Consider the following 13,940-nt stretch of genomic DNA (forward strand, 5'->3'; position numbering starts at 1 on the left):
CTTTCTTTCTTTCTTTCTTTCTTTCTTTCTTTCTTTCTTTCTTTCTTCCTTCCTTCCTTCCTTCCTTCCTTCCTTTCTTTCTTTTTCTTTTTCTTTCTTTCTTTCTTTTTTCTTTCTTTCTTTCTCTTTCTTTCTCTTTCTTTTTCTTTTTGCCTCTCTTTCACATGCGCTTGCACACACACACACACACACAAACACACACATTCTTATTATATTCTATAACAATTTCCCCCATGCTGACTTTTAAAATTTATTATCTCAAAAAATCTTATTGTGTGTTTTCTTACAAGCATCTCATATACCTTTTGAGTAAAGCTGAAAAAAATAAAATCAAAGTAAGAGAACTTTAAATCATGCCAACCTGATGAATCAAATATTTTTCATTTGTATTTTCTTCCAAACTTTATCCATATGAATACAAAATTTTCACATACTTAGAGTGTTTGGGTAAAAGAAAAGAAAAATAATTTATTCTCTTTCCTGTAAGAATGGCCCAAAAGGGGTTCTGTACACAGGATCCCTGCTGGCTTAAGACTGTCACCTCCATCCTGTCGGAAGAGTAGAGCATCAGGTAGGCACCTTGCCAAGAGCACCTATATTTAGCCAAGGTGGGTTGTGTGATAAGAGGGAGGGGCCTGGCCACATGCTGTCTGACTCATCCTCTCAAGCACACGTGTCACTCACTTTCTCCTACTGTTGGGACAGCCTCCTTCAGAAGACAAAGCCTGACCATGACTTCCCTGGGCAGCAACACTTAATTTCCACAGACCAAATTTCAGAAACGAACAAGCACTGGGAGCTACTGAGCCTTCAATAAATCACATGGACGCTAACATCATTATTACTTGCTTTTGGCCCTCACACAATTGCCCTTTCTCTGGTTTGGAAGTGCAGCCTGGGCTTCTGTGCAGTGTCTGATTTTTCTCCAAGCTCCGTAGCAGTCTGCCAGGCCACAGAAGGGATGTTAAAATAAAGCTACTCTCCTACTTCATTCTCTGGTGCTTTGTGTTCAAAGTTGGCATGCATAGTATATGGCCATATAGTATATACTATATAGGATATGTATAGTAATATGCTGTACATAGTATGGCATATATAGTATATGCCCTATACTGGCATATTTGGATGTACCATACATAGTGTATATGTGTAGTAATATAGTGATATACCATAAATGTATGTGATATATGATATACAGGATTTCAGATCAGAGCTGGTGCAGCATAATCTTTGGGATCATTTTGGTAGTAATTAGTAAGATATGGGCGATCAACAGCACAACATAATTTTGAGCATGGATTTTAATAATTTCTCTATAATTGCTAGCTCTATGACCGCAGACAATATAACTTCCCAGGGCCTCAGTTTCTTCATCTTTACTTTGGGTATAATTTGTGTTCTCCTCAAGGTTGTGAGTTTCACCAGGGTGAGGAACATGAATGGCAGAGTGCTTGGCCTAAGCAGGTGATTAGCGCATGGCCAATAGCCATCTGCCAATGGCTAAGAGCTGAAAATGGCTAACATCCCAATGAAGAGGTCCCTCTCACCAATATGAATACAGGCACATCTATATCTTCCTTCCTCTTAGTAACACTGAATACCTAGATCACAGAGAAGGGTTGTTTCCCTTCTTTTTGTTTTTTTTACAGAAGCCAAACGAGGGCGTTCTTTACAGACCACATGTGCTAAATCTGAATCTTGATATTCCCTAATTCCACCTTCTCGGCAAACATGGTTTGGCTCAGGAATTGCATATCAAGGCACACATGGAGTTGCATTATCAATGAATGGGTAGTGAACATATGGCTATGAGGTACCCTCACTTATGAGTGGGCCAAAAAGAGCCAGAAACCGAATATATTTGAATCAGATTAAATACTTGTGATCTACTTTCTAGTTAAAGGAATATAATTTTTTAAAAACTGGTTTATGAAGGCTCACTGGGCACCTTCAGAGCTGTGCTGTCTTGGAAGACTGAAGTAATTCCTGAGTGCCCTTACTTGTTGATTTGAACGCATAATACCTGCTGCCTCCTTTGCAGAGCTCTTGTGAAATTCATGTGACTTGTGTGCAGTTGCTTCATAAATGGCGAAACTCTAGAAATATAAAATATTATATTCTTGTATGTCCTGTGGGTGTTTGCTACTTATTGGCTGATTGACTTTTTCCAAAATTATTATTCCTGTATCACTGAACTCCTGAACTATCTACCATTCTCATCTGTAAAGGATATTAAATTCTAAGGAGTAAGTCACTTCTTCACTTAATGGTGATCATGACTCATGATTAGGCAGAATTCTGCTGGCTAAGACATGATTCCAGAGAGGCCGAGAAGGCTCCTTCTCTGTGCTCCTTTCCCAAATATACTCCTGACAAACTTGCTAATAATAAAAAATTCTGAAATTGAGAATTCACTTCATTGTCACTGTTTTAACGGAATTACATTTTCAGCTCTACCATTCATATACACCTTATTAGGAACTGAGCTCCCCTAATCATTTTGATAGGTTTTCAGTACAGAAAAGGGAACAGAACATGAGCTAATAGGGATGAGGGCCAAAGTCCCAGAGAAATAAATGTATAAAGAGAGTGCAATGGGTATGCTGATATCGGACTTTTTCTCTGTGTGGATGGTAGACTATTTGAACTGTGCCTAATGATTATTGTTGCTCTAATTCTCTAGGTGACCAAAAATCACACAGAATTATCTAGAAATAAGTCTTCTCTATGTAAGACCCAAAATACTTGGGGCTGAGGAAAGAGAAGAAAAATGGATCTTACCCAGAAGGTCTTGTGTCTTCAATGGCTCTGTCCACTGGGATCAAATCACTGAGGTAGACATTGAAATTTCCTTCTTTCCATCTTCTTTCTACCTCCTTCTCCTTTCCATGGGGAACAACTACCGGACGTCCAAACTGACCTGGAGCTTTGGGGTCCCTCGGAGAAAGTGTCACATCAATTCTTAACACACGGTGCATTCCACCATCTTCAGGCGAACGAGCTTTTCTGTGACTTTGGTTGAGTTGTGCAGGCTGGGTTTTGGCGGTTAAGTTGATTCTTGCTGGCCCCAGCCCACCAGCTAAGGCTTGATTGGTTTGAGACACTGCTGCTCCCTGGAGAGCAAGAGAAGAGAAAGATGCCTCCCTGCTCTTCCTGGCAACGTGTTCCTCTTGGCGTTTGCGCAGTACCGTAGGAAATATAGTTTTGGTTTTGGAATTGGGGACCTCTTTGGTGTCTGTCTTTAGCCCCTCCTCCTTGGTTATAATCACAACATGGCTTTCAGACAAATTGAGTTTCTTCCCATCAGCCACTTTGGCTCCATCAACCTTTGGCAAGCCTCCCAACTGTGTCTCATTAATAGATTGCTTCTTTAAGCGACTTGAATTGGCAATGAACCTGGAAAAGGGAAGGTTCTTATTGGCTTTGTGTTTATTTGCATTTAGTTCTTTGCTCTGAGTCTCAGTTTCATTTAAGGCTATGGCTTCCCTGGGTTTTGGCACTGGTGCGCTGGCAGGGTAGGTCCTTTCATTTGCTACTGCCTGGAATTGCTGCTTTGATCTGTCAATATTAAGATGGATGGTCACATTTGGGTTCCTCTCAGCTGCTTGTTTTGATGTTTCACTGCTGAGACTAAGACTCTTCAGGCCCTCCTGGTTTATACCAACAGGTCCTGTGTGTACAGATATTTTGTCCCGTGGAGTTCCCCTTGCTGCTGTGAACGGGGTTTTCTCAGCCCCCTGGGCTGTCTTTTGCTTTGGCGTCACGTGCGAGGAAACTTCAGGTCTGACGTCTCGCCCCTCTGTCTTCCGCTTGGTAAAAGTCACTGGGGGGGTCAGCAGATATGCAGGACGCCACAAAGGTGCAACCTTGCCCCTTCCGGGGGCATTCTGCACTTTTCTTTCCTTCTGGGCTTGGTCCAAATCATCCTCAACCTTGAGCTTACTCTTTTCCGTCTTTCTAAAGTTCTCTTTGCCCCGTACGCCCTTCCCGTGTCCCTTCGAGAGGAGCTTCATCTCTTTCACGCTGCTGTCAAGGCTCTTCCCCAGGTATGGCTGAACTCTGAACCCTATCCTCTCCCTCCGGATGATGTCTTCCTTCAGGACTCGAGTGTTGATCTCACTGAATGAGAGGCGGAGAGCTGCCATGTCAAAGAGCAGCCAGATGACAGAAGCTACAAATATAAATGCCAGGACTCGCCCACTTCCTCGGAAAAACTTTCGGATCTTGTTCATGGTACAAAGGCTTCCCTCGCAGCCTGCCCTCCCTCTGAGCCTGCTTACCTTGAGGGGAGAGGGAGCTGACGTAGTAGCAATAGCAGCAGCAGCAGCAGCAGCAAAGTTGCCAGAAAGCGGCCCCCTCCCCTGAACAGAGCAGGAAGCAGCAGTCCAAAGGGAGAGCTCAGCTCCTACCGCTTGTCAGTCTCTGCCTGCGTGGCATTTCACAGCAGAGCATCCGTGCCTGCTTGGCCGGCCCCTGGCTAAGCCCTGCTAAACATTGCCCTTTGGTCACCCTGGGAGCGGTCGATTCCAGCCACCAGACAGGTCAACAGATCACTCGCCTCGTCTCCATGAGCCCATGTCCACCTTCCTACAAACCCAAGAAAAGGTGGGGTCTGGGCTGCGCCTTCTCTCCTCGCAGTTCTCCGTCTGCACGCTGTAACTCAACACCACTTCTCAGAAGGAAAACATTTCAAGCCATTACCCAGAAAACTTCATTCAGCTCTCACCTTCCGTGTTATGTGAGAGTGTGTGTGTTTTCAGGGCAATTAAAGAAAACTGTCTAACTTGGAGGGCATGTGTTCCTGGTTTGTAACCCCATCTACCCCATTCCTGCTTATTAACCCTGTTGTACCCAGGTCTCCAAGTGATGTGCCCCAGCAATTCATCAGTGAACTTAATGTTCCAACTTGGAGAGGTAACAGCTTATAGAAGGGGCTGAGCATAACCTCAATACCAAAGGTGGGTGTCTGATTATTCAGAAGCCTTCTTGGGCGGGGGCGGTGGGCATCAAAATCTTTGTTTGTAAGTCAACTTTTTGTTTTAAATGAGTCCCTCTATTTTTATTATTAGATTCAGTGGACATAAACTTAATTTGTCACATTGCTGTAAAAGTTTCTAAACCCTTACTCTTGGTTTGGATACTTGTCCCAGATGTAACAACAACTTGCAGAGTGAACCAGAACTTGGACCAGACTCTGAGTGGCACTGGTAGACTGGTAGGACACCGGTTCCGACAGCTTTGTGATGGTAGAATCACACTGAAGAAATCCTCCCAAATTCGGATTAATTGATGGAGGGGGGAAGGGGCAAAGATGACCATCGGTCTGCATTGTGTTTTTAGAAGCTTCCCAGGTCTTTCTAATGTACAGCCAAAGTTGAGAAACACCGGTCTAGAATAAAATGCCTCCCCATTATTTTTTGGGTTTTGGACCACTGCGCACAATTTTTGTGAAATTTTCCCCCAGACAGAGTAAAACCTAATAAAAACTATACATTCCCAGAACAATTGAATCAGAATCTGCATTTTTATAAATTTAATTTTTATTTTATATTGGAGTACAGTTGATTTACAATGTTGTGTTAGTTTCAGGTGTTACAGCAAAGTGATTCAGTTATACACACACATGTATCCATTCTTTTTCAAGAATCTGCATTTTAACCTCACCTGCTATAAACATTGTCCCTAAAGGTTGAGAAGCACAGCCCAGGAGCACTGTTCTCCGAGGAGCTCTGAGTGATCTGCAGACAGTGATGCCACTTATTTCTCCAGTGTTAGGAAGGGTATAGCATCCCCGCTTTGAGATAAACTTAGGCTCCCAAAGACTTGGGAAGGGAAGAAGGGAAGATTCTGAATAGTTTATACTTATGCATTGCCTTCCACAACATTTTAACTTTAAGTTTGTACTTTACCCCATGGGAGGGAACCCAGATAAGTGCAGCTATGGTAACATGTTTCTTAAATCTCTGATTCTCCTTTTTATTCCATGCCTGCTCACTCCAGTTTGGAATATCCACATGGATGGCAGCACTGGTGGCTCAGCTGTTTCCTCCATGCACCCCTGCCCTCCATTTGTCCATCCTTCCAATATTTGCTGAGTCTGTCCCATTGCTCAGGCCCTGTGTTGGGTGTTGAAAGATATTGAGTAAAAAGGACATAGTTCTTGTCTTTGAGATCTCACAGTCTATTGGTGGACACAGACAGGTAGGCACATATACAATACACAGTAAGTAATATGAGAGAACCATATCCTGGATTCTTTGGGAATGATTTTTGGAGAAGCTATCTTTAGACTTGAGGGATGAACAAGAGCATAATTATCTCTGCTCATACTGTGGTCAGAGAAGGGAAGTATTAGTTGGATGGTGAAAGGCAGATAAATTAGCAAGAACATAGAAGTGAAGAGAGAGTATAGTACTATGGGAAGCACACATTTCTGAGAACCAGCATGATTGGAAACTCAGGCATGTGTGTGTGTGTGTGTGTGTGTGTGTGTGTGTGTGTGTACCCCATATGCCCCAAACTGTTTGCTAAGCTCTTTCCATTGAGTATCTCATTCAATCTTGACAACAATCCAATGGTGACAAATGCATGGTGAAGAAGCACCTCTAAAGGCCTCTTCCCAGCCTTTTCCACATCTTTTTCCTGGTTAGTCTATGAGAATCTGTAAGGATGACAAAAGTTGTTATAAGCAGCTCTACAGACTCAATACTATGGATCTTCAGAAAATCAGTAACGATCTCTACTGGTGGTCCCCACCAGCTCTGTATTTCTCCTCTTTTTTTCCCTCTTAGCTGGGTTTCCATAATGTTCAGAGCAATGAAAAAGTATGGATAAAAAAGAATAGAAAACAAAGAGATTAAGAAATTTTACCTTTAATAGCAGTCAATACACACATTATTCAACAGATGACCTTTTGTATAGATACATGATGCTGCTTTTTGGTTTAGTTTCCATATTACTAGCAGAAAACTAAATATATAGGTGGGTTGGCTGTTTAAGGTACTTCTGGCTGTCATCCCAAATGGTAGACTTAGCTGGTCAAATTCCTCAAGAATCTGCACATACTTAGTTGGAATGGATATCATTCTAAAGAACTAGGGCTATGAAGTGGTTCTTGGGAGGCTTTTGGAGGGGTTTTTCTAATTCATTTTGACTTCATTTTGACACTTGTGTAGTAAAAAATCAAAAATATTTTTTTAGTTTCTTCTTCTGTAAAAGAGGTATATTAGTAGGAGGACCTGTCCTTACACTCTACATGGTTGATGTCAGGATTATCATGTTAATAGCTACCATTTATTGAGAATTTACTGAGTGCCTGACACTGGATTCTCCTAGATTAAATCATGAACTGTTTAGCAGGACAGCTTTGTATATCGTTAGAGTGAAATCTGTGTTCCTTTGTTCTGCTTCCAAGGTGACTATCTCTGAATCATGCTCCTTGATAATCGGTAGGAGTTCAATAAACATTTTTTAAAATTTCTATCCTCCAATTTCCCCAGCCAGAATGCAGAATATTAGAAGTACTGGTTCCAGTTCCCTGGCTTTGTGTCTAAAGTAACTCTCTCAGGATACTTGACTGTTTTTTTTTTGACTATGTAAGTATACTCTGAGTAACTAATACCTATTTTCTTTTATAATATGTACTCAGTTGCTTACCCTTAATTATAAAAGATATAAAAGGAAAATATATTTAAACATATATTCTTTAGAGAATAATGAGGATCTACAGATGCATCACTGAATTTGAATGCAGATTTAAATTTGGAGATTCCAATTAAAGACAATATGGGATGAGGATATTATTCACTTAGGAAATTTGAATGGGAAAATCAAGTAACTATTAAATATCATTTTGCTTTTGTATTTTAATATGATCATTTTTTCCTTCAAAATTCTTTTTTTGTTTGTTTTTGAGAAAAAGAGAAATCGTATGCAAGAAGATAACACTGCCCTGTGAACACAATTCACAAAAAAAGAGAGAAAGTTGAAAATCATAATTTAAAGGCTGGAGTTTTTGTAAAGTCCATAGGTACCATAAATATAAAAATGATAATTTTACTCCAGTTTAACTGGTTCTTCCAGTGAAGATGGATGAATACAATTTCTGGCAGTCATTTAAGCTTTGGTGTATGTGTCCTTTTTTATAAGATTTAGAAGCTGGTTAAGAAACAGCCTCACTAACGCCCAGAGAATGAGGACTGCTGTGATCTTCCCTCCGACATTTGTCCTTGAAAATTTTTCCCATATTAGTGGTGGTAAGTCATAATCCATTAAGCCTGAGTTTGAAGAAAGCAAGACCTCTGCCGTTGAAAGATAATACACTGTGCTTAGACCTCAGGTTTCACTGATTTTTTAAAAATTAATTTTTACTGGAGTATAGTTGCTTTACAACATTGTCTTCATTTCTACTGTGCAGCAAAGTGAATCAGCTATATGTATAGATATATCCCCTCTTTTTTGGATTTCCTTCCCATTTAGGTCACCACAGAGCACTGAGTAGATTTCCCTGAGCTATGCAGTAGGTTCTCATTAGTTATCTATCTTATACATAATATCAGTAGTGTGTATATGTGAATCCCAATCTCCCAATTTCACCCCACCCCCACTTCTCCCCCCCTCGGTGTCCATACATTTGTTCTCTACATTTGTGTCTCTATTTCTGTTTTGTGAAGAGTGGAGCCAAGCCAGCATCTGTGCTTTTTAGGTCCCTGGACAATTTAATTGTTTTAATATTTTATTTTGATTAAGAAAAATTTAATAAATTTAAAATAAAACAGGGACTTCCCTGGTGGTCCAGTGGTTAAGCATCCGCCTTCCAATGTAGGGGATGTGGGTTCGATCTCTGGTTGGGGAACTAAGATCCCACATGCCGCAGGGCAACTAAGCCCGTGTGCCACAACTACTGAGCCTGCACACTCTAGAGCCCATGCACCACAACTAGAGAGCCTTCATACTCAACGCACTGCAACTAGAGAGAAACCAACGCACTGCAACGAAGATCCCACGTGCCACAACTAAGAACCGACACAGCCAAATAAATAAGTAAATAAATAAATAGATATTTTAAAATTATTTAAAAATTAAAAATAAAATAAAACATTAACTGAGCATCCACCTTGGGAAAAGAACTGAGCTAGTTATCAGAAGGAAAAAAATCCCTTAAGGGACAGGTTGTCAATGAGCCCGAGACTTTTAACTCAAATACTAAATTAACAGAGCCATTGGTATTGGTTAATTATAAATTTGGAGAAAAAGGTAAAATAGCTCAGGGTGACTCTGATTAAGGCTTTACTAATTCAGAAAGAAAAGGTAGGAAGAACAATGACAGTTTGGAAGAGAAGAGAAGTTCAGATTTAAACATGTTGTGTTTGAAATATATGTGGAATACATAAACATGTATATATTGAGCAAATATTTGAGTACCAACCGTGTACTAGCCTCTGGGAAAACAAAGAAGCTGAAGCTCACAGTTTAATGTAGTTGTTTTCAACTTTTTGTGCATCAGAAATCTTAAGGGGAGGGACTGTTAAAATATAGATTCTCATGTTCTTCCCTCAGTAATTCTGAGGTTGGATACAGGATCTGGGAATCTAGATTTTTAACTAGAATATCAGATGATTCTGATATAGGTGGACCAAGACCCACACTTTGAGGTTCATTGGTTCAGTGGCAGAGGCAAAATATTAATATAAAAATGGGAAAAGTGAGTGAAACAAGCAACTAGCCTAAGAAGGAAGAAAAATAAGTCCTGACAAGAAGACAAGTTTAGTGTTTCAGTCTCTTACCATTCCAGGTTGGAGAAGGATGGGAGTAGCCATTAGTATAGCCTGCAATTTTCTAAGAAATCAGGTCCCTAGCTCTCTGGTCCTAAGAAGGACCTGCAGTCCTGTCAATGGGTCTCAGCAGGGCAATGTGGAATTTATGATTTGTGTTGTGTTGCTTCAGGCTGTCTGGGAGAGCAGACTTTTGTAATTTTGATTACCACTTATACATTAATTGCATGTTTTCTTGTTTAAAGTCTGACTGTCACTAGATTTTAGGTTCCAGGAAAGCAAAGACTGCATTTCTTTTTTTTTTTTTTTTTTGCTGTACGCGGGTTGTGGCCTCTCCCGTTGTGGAGCACAGGCTCCGGACGCGCAGGCTCAACAGCCATGGCTCACGGGCCCAGCTGCTCCGCGGCATGTGGGATCTTCCTGGACCGGGGCACAAACCCATGTCCCCTGCATCCGCAGGCGGACTCTCAACCACTGCACCACCAGGGAAGCCCTGCGTTTCTTTTATTCACCACTATATCCTTAGAGCCTAGTACTCAATCAATACTACTTTTCCCAATGTTCTGGGCACCAAGAATACAACAGTGACTAAACCAGAGAAGTTCCATCGTCTTGTAGTTCATACATAACGAAATAAAGAGACAAAAATGTGTAACTTTAGGTAGTCATGTGTGCTAGAAAGAGAATGAAAGGAAATAGGGAAAGAAAAGTGGGAATATAAATCAGGGAAACCTCTTTAAAGAGGTAACATCTGAGAAGAAACTTGAATAGAGTAAGGGAGTAAGCCATGAGAAAATCTGGGGGAAGAGATTCCAGATGGTAAGAACAGAAAAATCAAGATGTGACATTGGAAACAAGCCTGGCATTTTGGAGATGGGTAAGAATGTGAGTGTAGCTGGAGTAGAATGAGTGAGAAGGAGAGTGGGAAGAGATGAAGAGGTAGGCAGGCTCCAGATTTCGTAGCTCATTTATTGTATATATGATTCAATTAGTTGAAAGAGTGGGCTAACACTTATAGCATTACCTATATTAACTCAAGTAATCTTTACTTAAAATCAACTTCGTGAATTAGGTGCTAAGATCTCCATTCTACAGGTAAGAAAACTGAGGCACAGTGAAGTTAAGTAGCCTGTCAAAGGTCACACAGCCAGCCAAGCAGTGGTGGGTTCAGGATATAAACCCAGGCCGGCTGGATCCTATACATCAGTGTTTCTCAATCTCTTCCTCATTATCAGATCTTACTCCCTGAGAGAAAAATTAAATTAAAACTCTCCCTAAAGTGAGAGGATTTAAATACTGAGAAATAATACTTTGTCAAGTAGAGTTAAGCTTTGGAGGGCCAGAAACCATTGTAATATTTTAGAATGTTTTTGCCCCCTAAGAATCCATTTTTGCCCCCTTGAGGGTGACATCACTTCATTGAGAAAAATGCATACACTACACTGTAATATCTCTCATAAAAACATAATTTTGTAATAAAATCTTCTTATAAATAAATGAATATTTTTATAAATAAATTATATCTCTCTTATAAATAAACGCTTTTATTGTATAAGTTTCTTACAAACAGGGAAATAAAAGGGATAATTCGGTAGCTTGATGAGACTGCCTGTTACTTGCAGATGGATTAGACCTGAAGGCTTTAGAAGACTCAGGCATAGGGGAGGTAAGATTGAAGATAAAGAGTGGATAACGCCTTATCAGATTCAAGTGACGTCCCAGAGGAGACAGGAAATAAGCTTAAGAACACAGGTGGATTATTTAATTCATTTTAGAAACAACTAGGGGCATGTTTCATTTTGAAATTGTACCTGTTCCAGGGCAGGTAAGGATGAGTGGAGATGGAAGGAAAGAAAGTTCAGGGAGTTTGTGCTCGATGGCTTCTGATTATTTTCCATAAGCACGAGGCAGACAGTGAAGAGTTGGGAGTGGGTGGGTAGGCCGTCGAGGCACGTGCTAAAGGTTGGAATCAGTTGCTATGAAGAGAAGGAAGAGCCTGCCAACTCAGAACAGGAGCAAGGACTGTCAGAGAGCTTTGAGCCCTGAGCCCCCAGGAGCCCTAGGTACCCCGCTGAGGCCACCTCTGCCACATTCCAGGTGCCACACCAGTGATGCCCTCAGAACATGTCCTGCCTCTTCGTCTTCTTCTTATCTGTCCCACCCTGGAACCATTCTGCTTTCTCTGTGACCTCCATTTTAACAAAGAGGAGAGAAGGGCGAGGAGAGAAGGGGTAGAGAAAGAAGAGTCGTAGAAGGGGCAGACGGTAGGCACAATGGAGGGCCCTTGAGGGCATTTTCATGTGCTGTGAAGAAGTAGGATGAAATGAAAGCCTTGAAGAAGGGCTAAATGCTGCTTCATATCTCCCCCCTCCACCACCACCTCCAACTCAATTACTGCCCCCAGGAGCAAGATCAAAATAACCTTCTGTGGGATGAAAGGATGACAATGACTTTGGATCCAATTACGTTATCATAACCTGGAAACAACCCTTGCATTTGAGGTCTGCTAAAGTACTGAACCGTGAAACTCAAATCACAATGTGAGATAGGAAAGCGATTTGAACTCAGGGCCCTTTGGACATTTTCCTGGATATCAAAGAAGGATTTTTTTTCCTACTTTCTGAAGATAAGGTAGAAAATGGACAAGTGATGAACTAACCAGAAACGGTGGAAGAAATACTTAATTGGAAATGAAATTAAGAGAGGAAAAGACAAATGGGTTTAGATTAATGTCATGCTTACAGTTATCACAGGATATGAATTTTGTTTACATGATCAAATATCTTCAGAGCTACTCAGCTCCTCTGATGTACAATTCTAAGTGGTTTCCTTACCCTTAGAAGCTGAGGGTTAACTAACTATTCAAGCCTGGGCACGTAGGAGACAGGAGCATGCAGGCATCCACTCATGATTGAACTAAAGAAAGTAAATATAACCCCAAAGTCCCCACCTTATTTCCAGAGGGATGAAATAAGCCGGGAAATAAGATGAACTCTCCTCATGAACTTGGACTGGATGGGAGCCATGCGAAAAGAAATACTTGAGAGAAAAGGAAAGATGAGCAATGTGTATATTTTACATGTGTGTACACATATGTGTCTACATATTTATATGCAAACACACAAACTCCATGTGCGGTTTATGCTTGTGTGTACATATTCATATTTATACACATATGTATGTACAGAGTTCACAGAGCACTCCCAAACAAATACACACCAGATGTGCTGATTCTGAGCTCTCCAAGGAAAAGATTACTACGGAGAAGAAAATGAAACAGGGCTTTTGAGGACATTGGTCATCCTACCAGGTGTACTGATATTCGGAGGGCATAGTCTATGTTTTGCATATGTTTATTTTGGGTTAGAGGAGACTCAGGACAACATAATAACTGCTTCATAATTTTGGAGAGATGTCATGTGGAAGAAGGATTTAACCATTCCATATGGTTCCAGAGGGTAGAAATGAGGCCGAGGCGTAGCAGATTTCTGTTTTAAATGAGAACGACTTTCTAACAATTAGTACTACACAAAAGAGACATGTCTTCCTTCTAAAAGTAGATAATGATCTGCCTACTCTTGGAAATGACATGTGGCAGAGGCTGCGTGGCCATCTGTCACAGAAGTTGTAGGGGGCATTCTTCCATTATGGTGAGGGTTTGCACTATCGTTATGTGCTGGGCCATCTCCATTCTGAAATTCAGTGGTTCTAAAATGCATAAAGACATTTTAAGGGAAGTCAAATCATATATGATTTTGGTTTTCTGACTGCTTTTATTTTATTCAGTGACTTATGAGCAGCTAACTCCTATCTCAATAAGTACTAGACATAACAATTTCTTCTGTCTTCTGTTTGATTTCTGTTTTCCCCTACTTCTTTTCCTCACCTTTAATTTTTGCATTTTCTATTCTCTTTTCCTTATCTTTTCTTCATCCTGCCTGCGCCCTCTAGATGTAAGAGATGGAGGGAAGGCAATGTTCATTGAGGCAGTAATATGAAGAAGAAAGTGTTTAACTCGGTTAACATTTTTTTTTTTCTCTGAAGGGAAAATCCTGGCTGTGTGATTACGTGAATACGTGTATGTATACTAGAGTGTCTGTGTGTGTCTGTGTGTGTGTAGACCTTCAGTGAAATGTGGTATTGCCTGGAGAAAAGGCTTATAGTATT

The 13,940-nt window shown here is 40.8% G+C and overlaps 1 protein-coding gene across 1 annotated transcript in view; it reads right to left on the bottom strand.

Annotated features, from left to right (window-relative positions):
• The window catches only part of GALNT5 (polypeptide N-acetylgalactosaminyltransferase 5), a 37,460-nt gene extending 32,740 nt beyond the window's left edge, over positions 1-4,720 (bottom strand). The window contains exon 1 of the mRNA XM_027115365.1: positions 2,782-4,720. Coding sequence (XP_026971166.1) covers positions 2,782-4,232 — 1,451 coding nt within the window. The 5' untranslated portion in view covers positions 4,233-4,720. The remainder of the gene's footprint in view (positions 1-2,781) is intronic.
• Between the last annotated feature and the right edge of the window lie 9,220 nt (positions 4,721-13,940).

This window comes from Aethalodelphis obliquidens, unplaced genomic scaffold (assembly GCF_003676395.1).
Source record: "Aethalodelphis obliquidens isolate GAN/ISIS:26980383/991018 unplaced genomic scaffold, ASM367639v1 scaffold2, whole genome shotgun sequence".
NCBI lineage: Eukaryota > Metazoa > Chordata > Mammalia > Artiodactyla > Delphinidae > Aethalodelphis > Aethalodelphis obliquidens.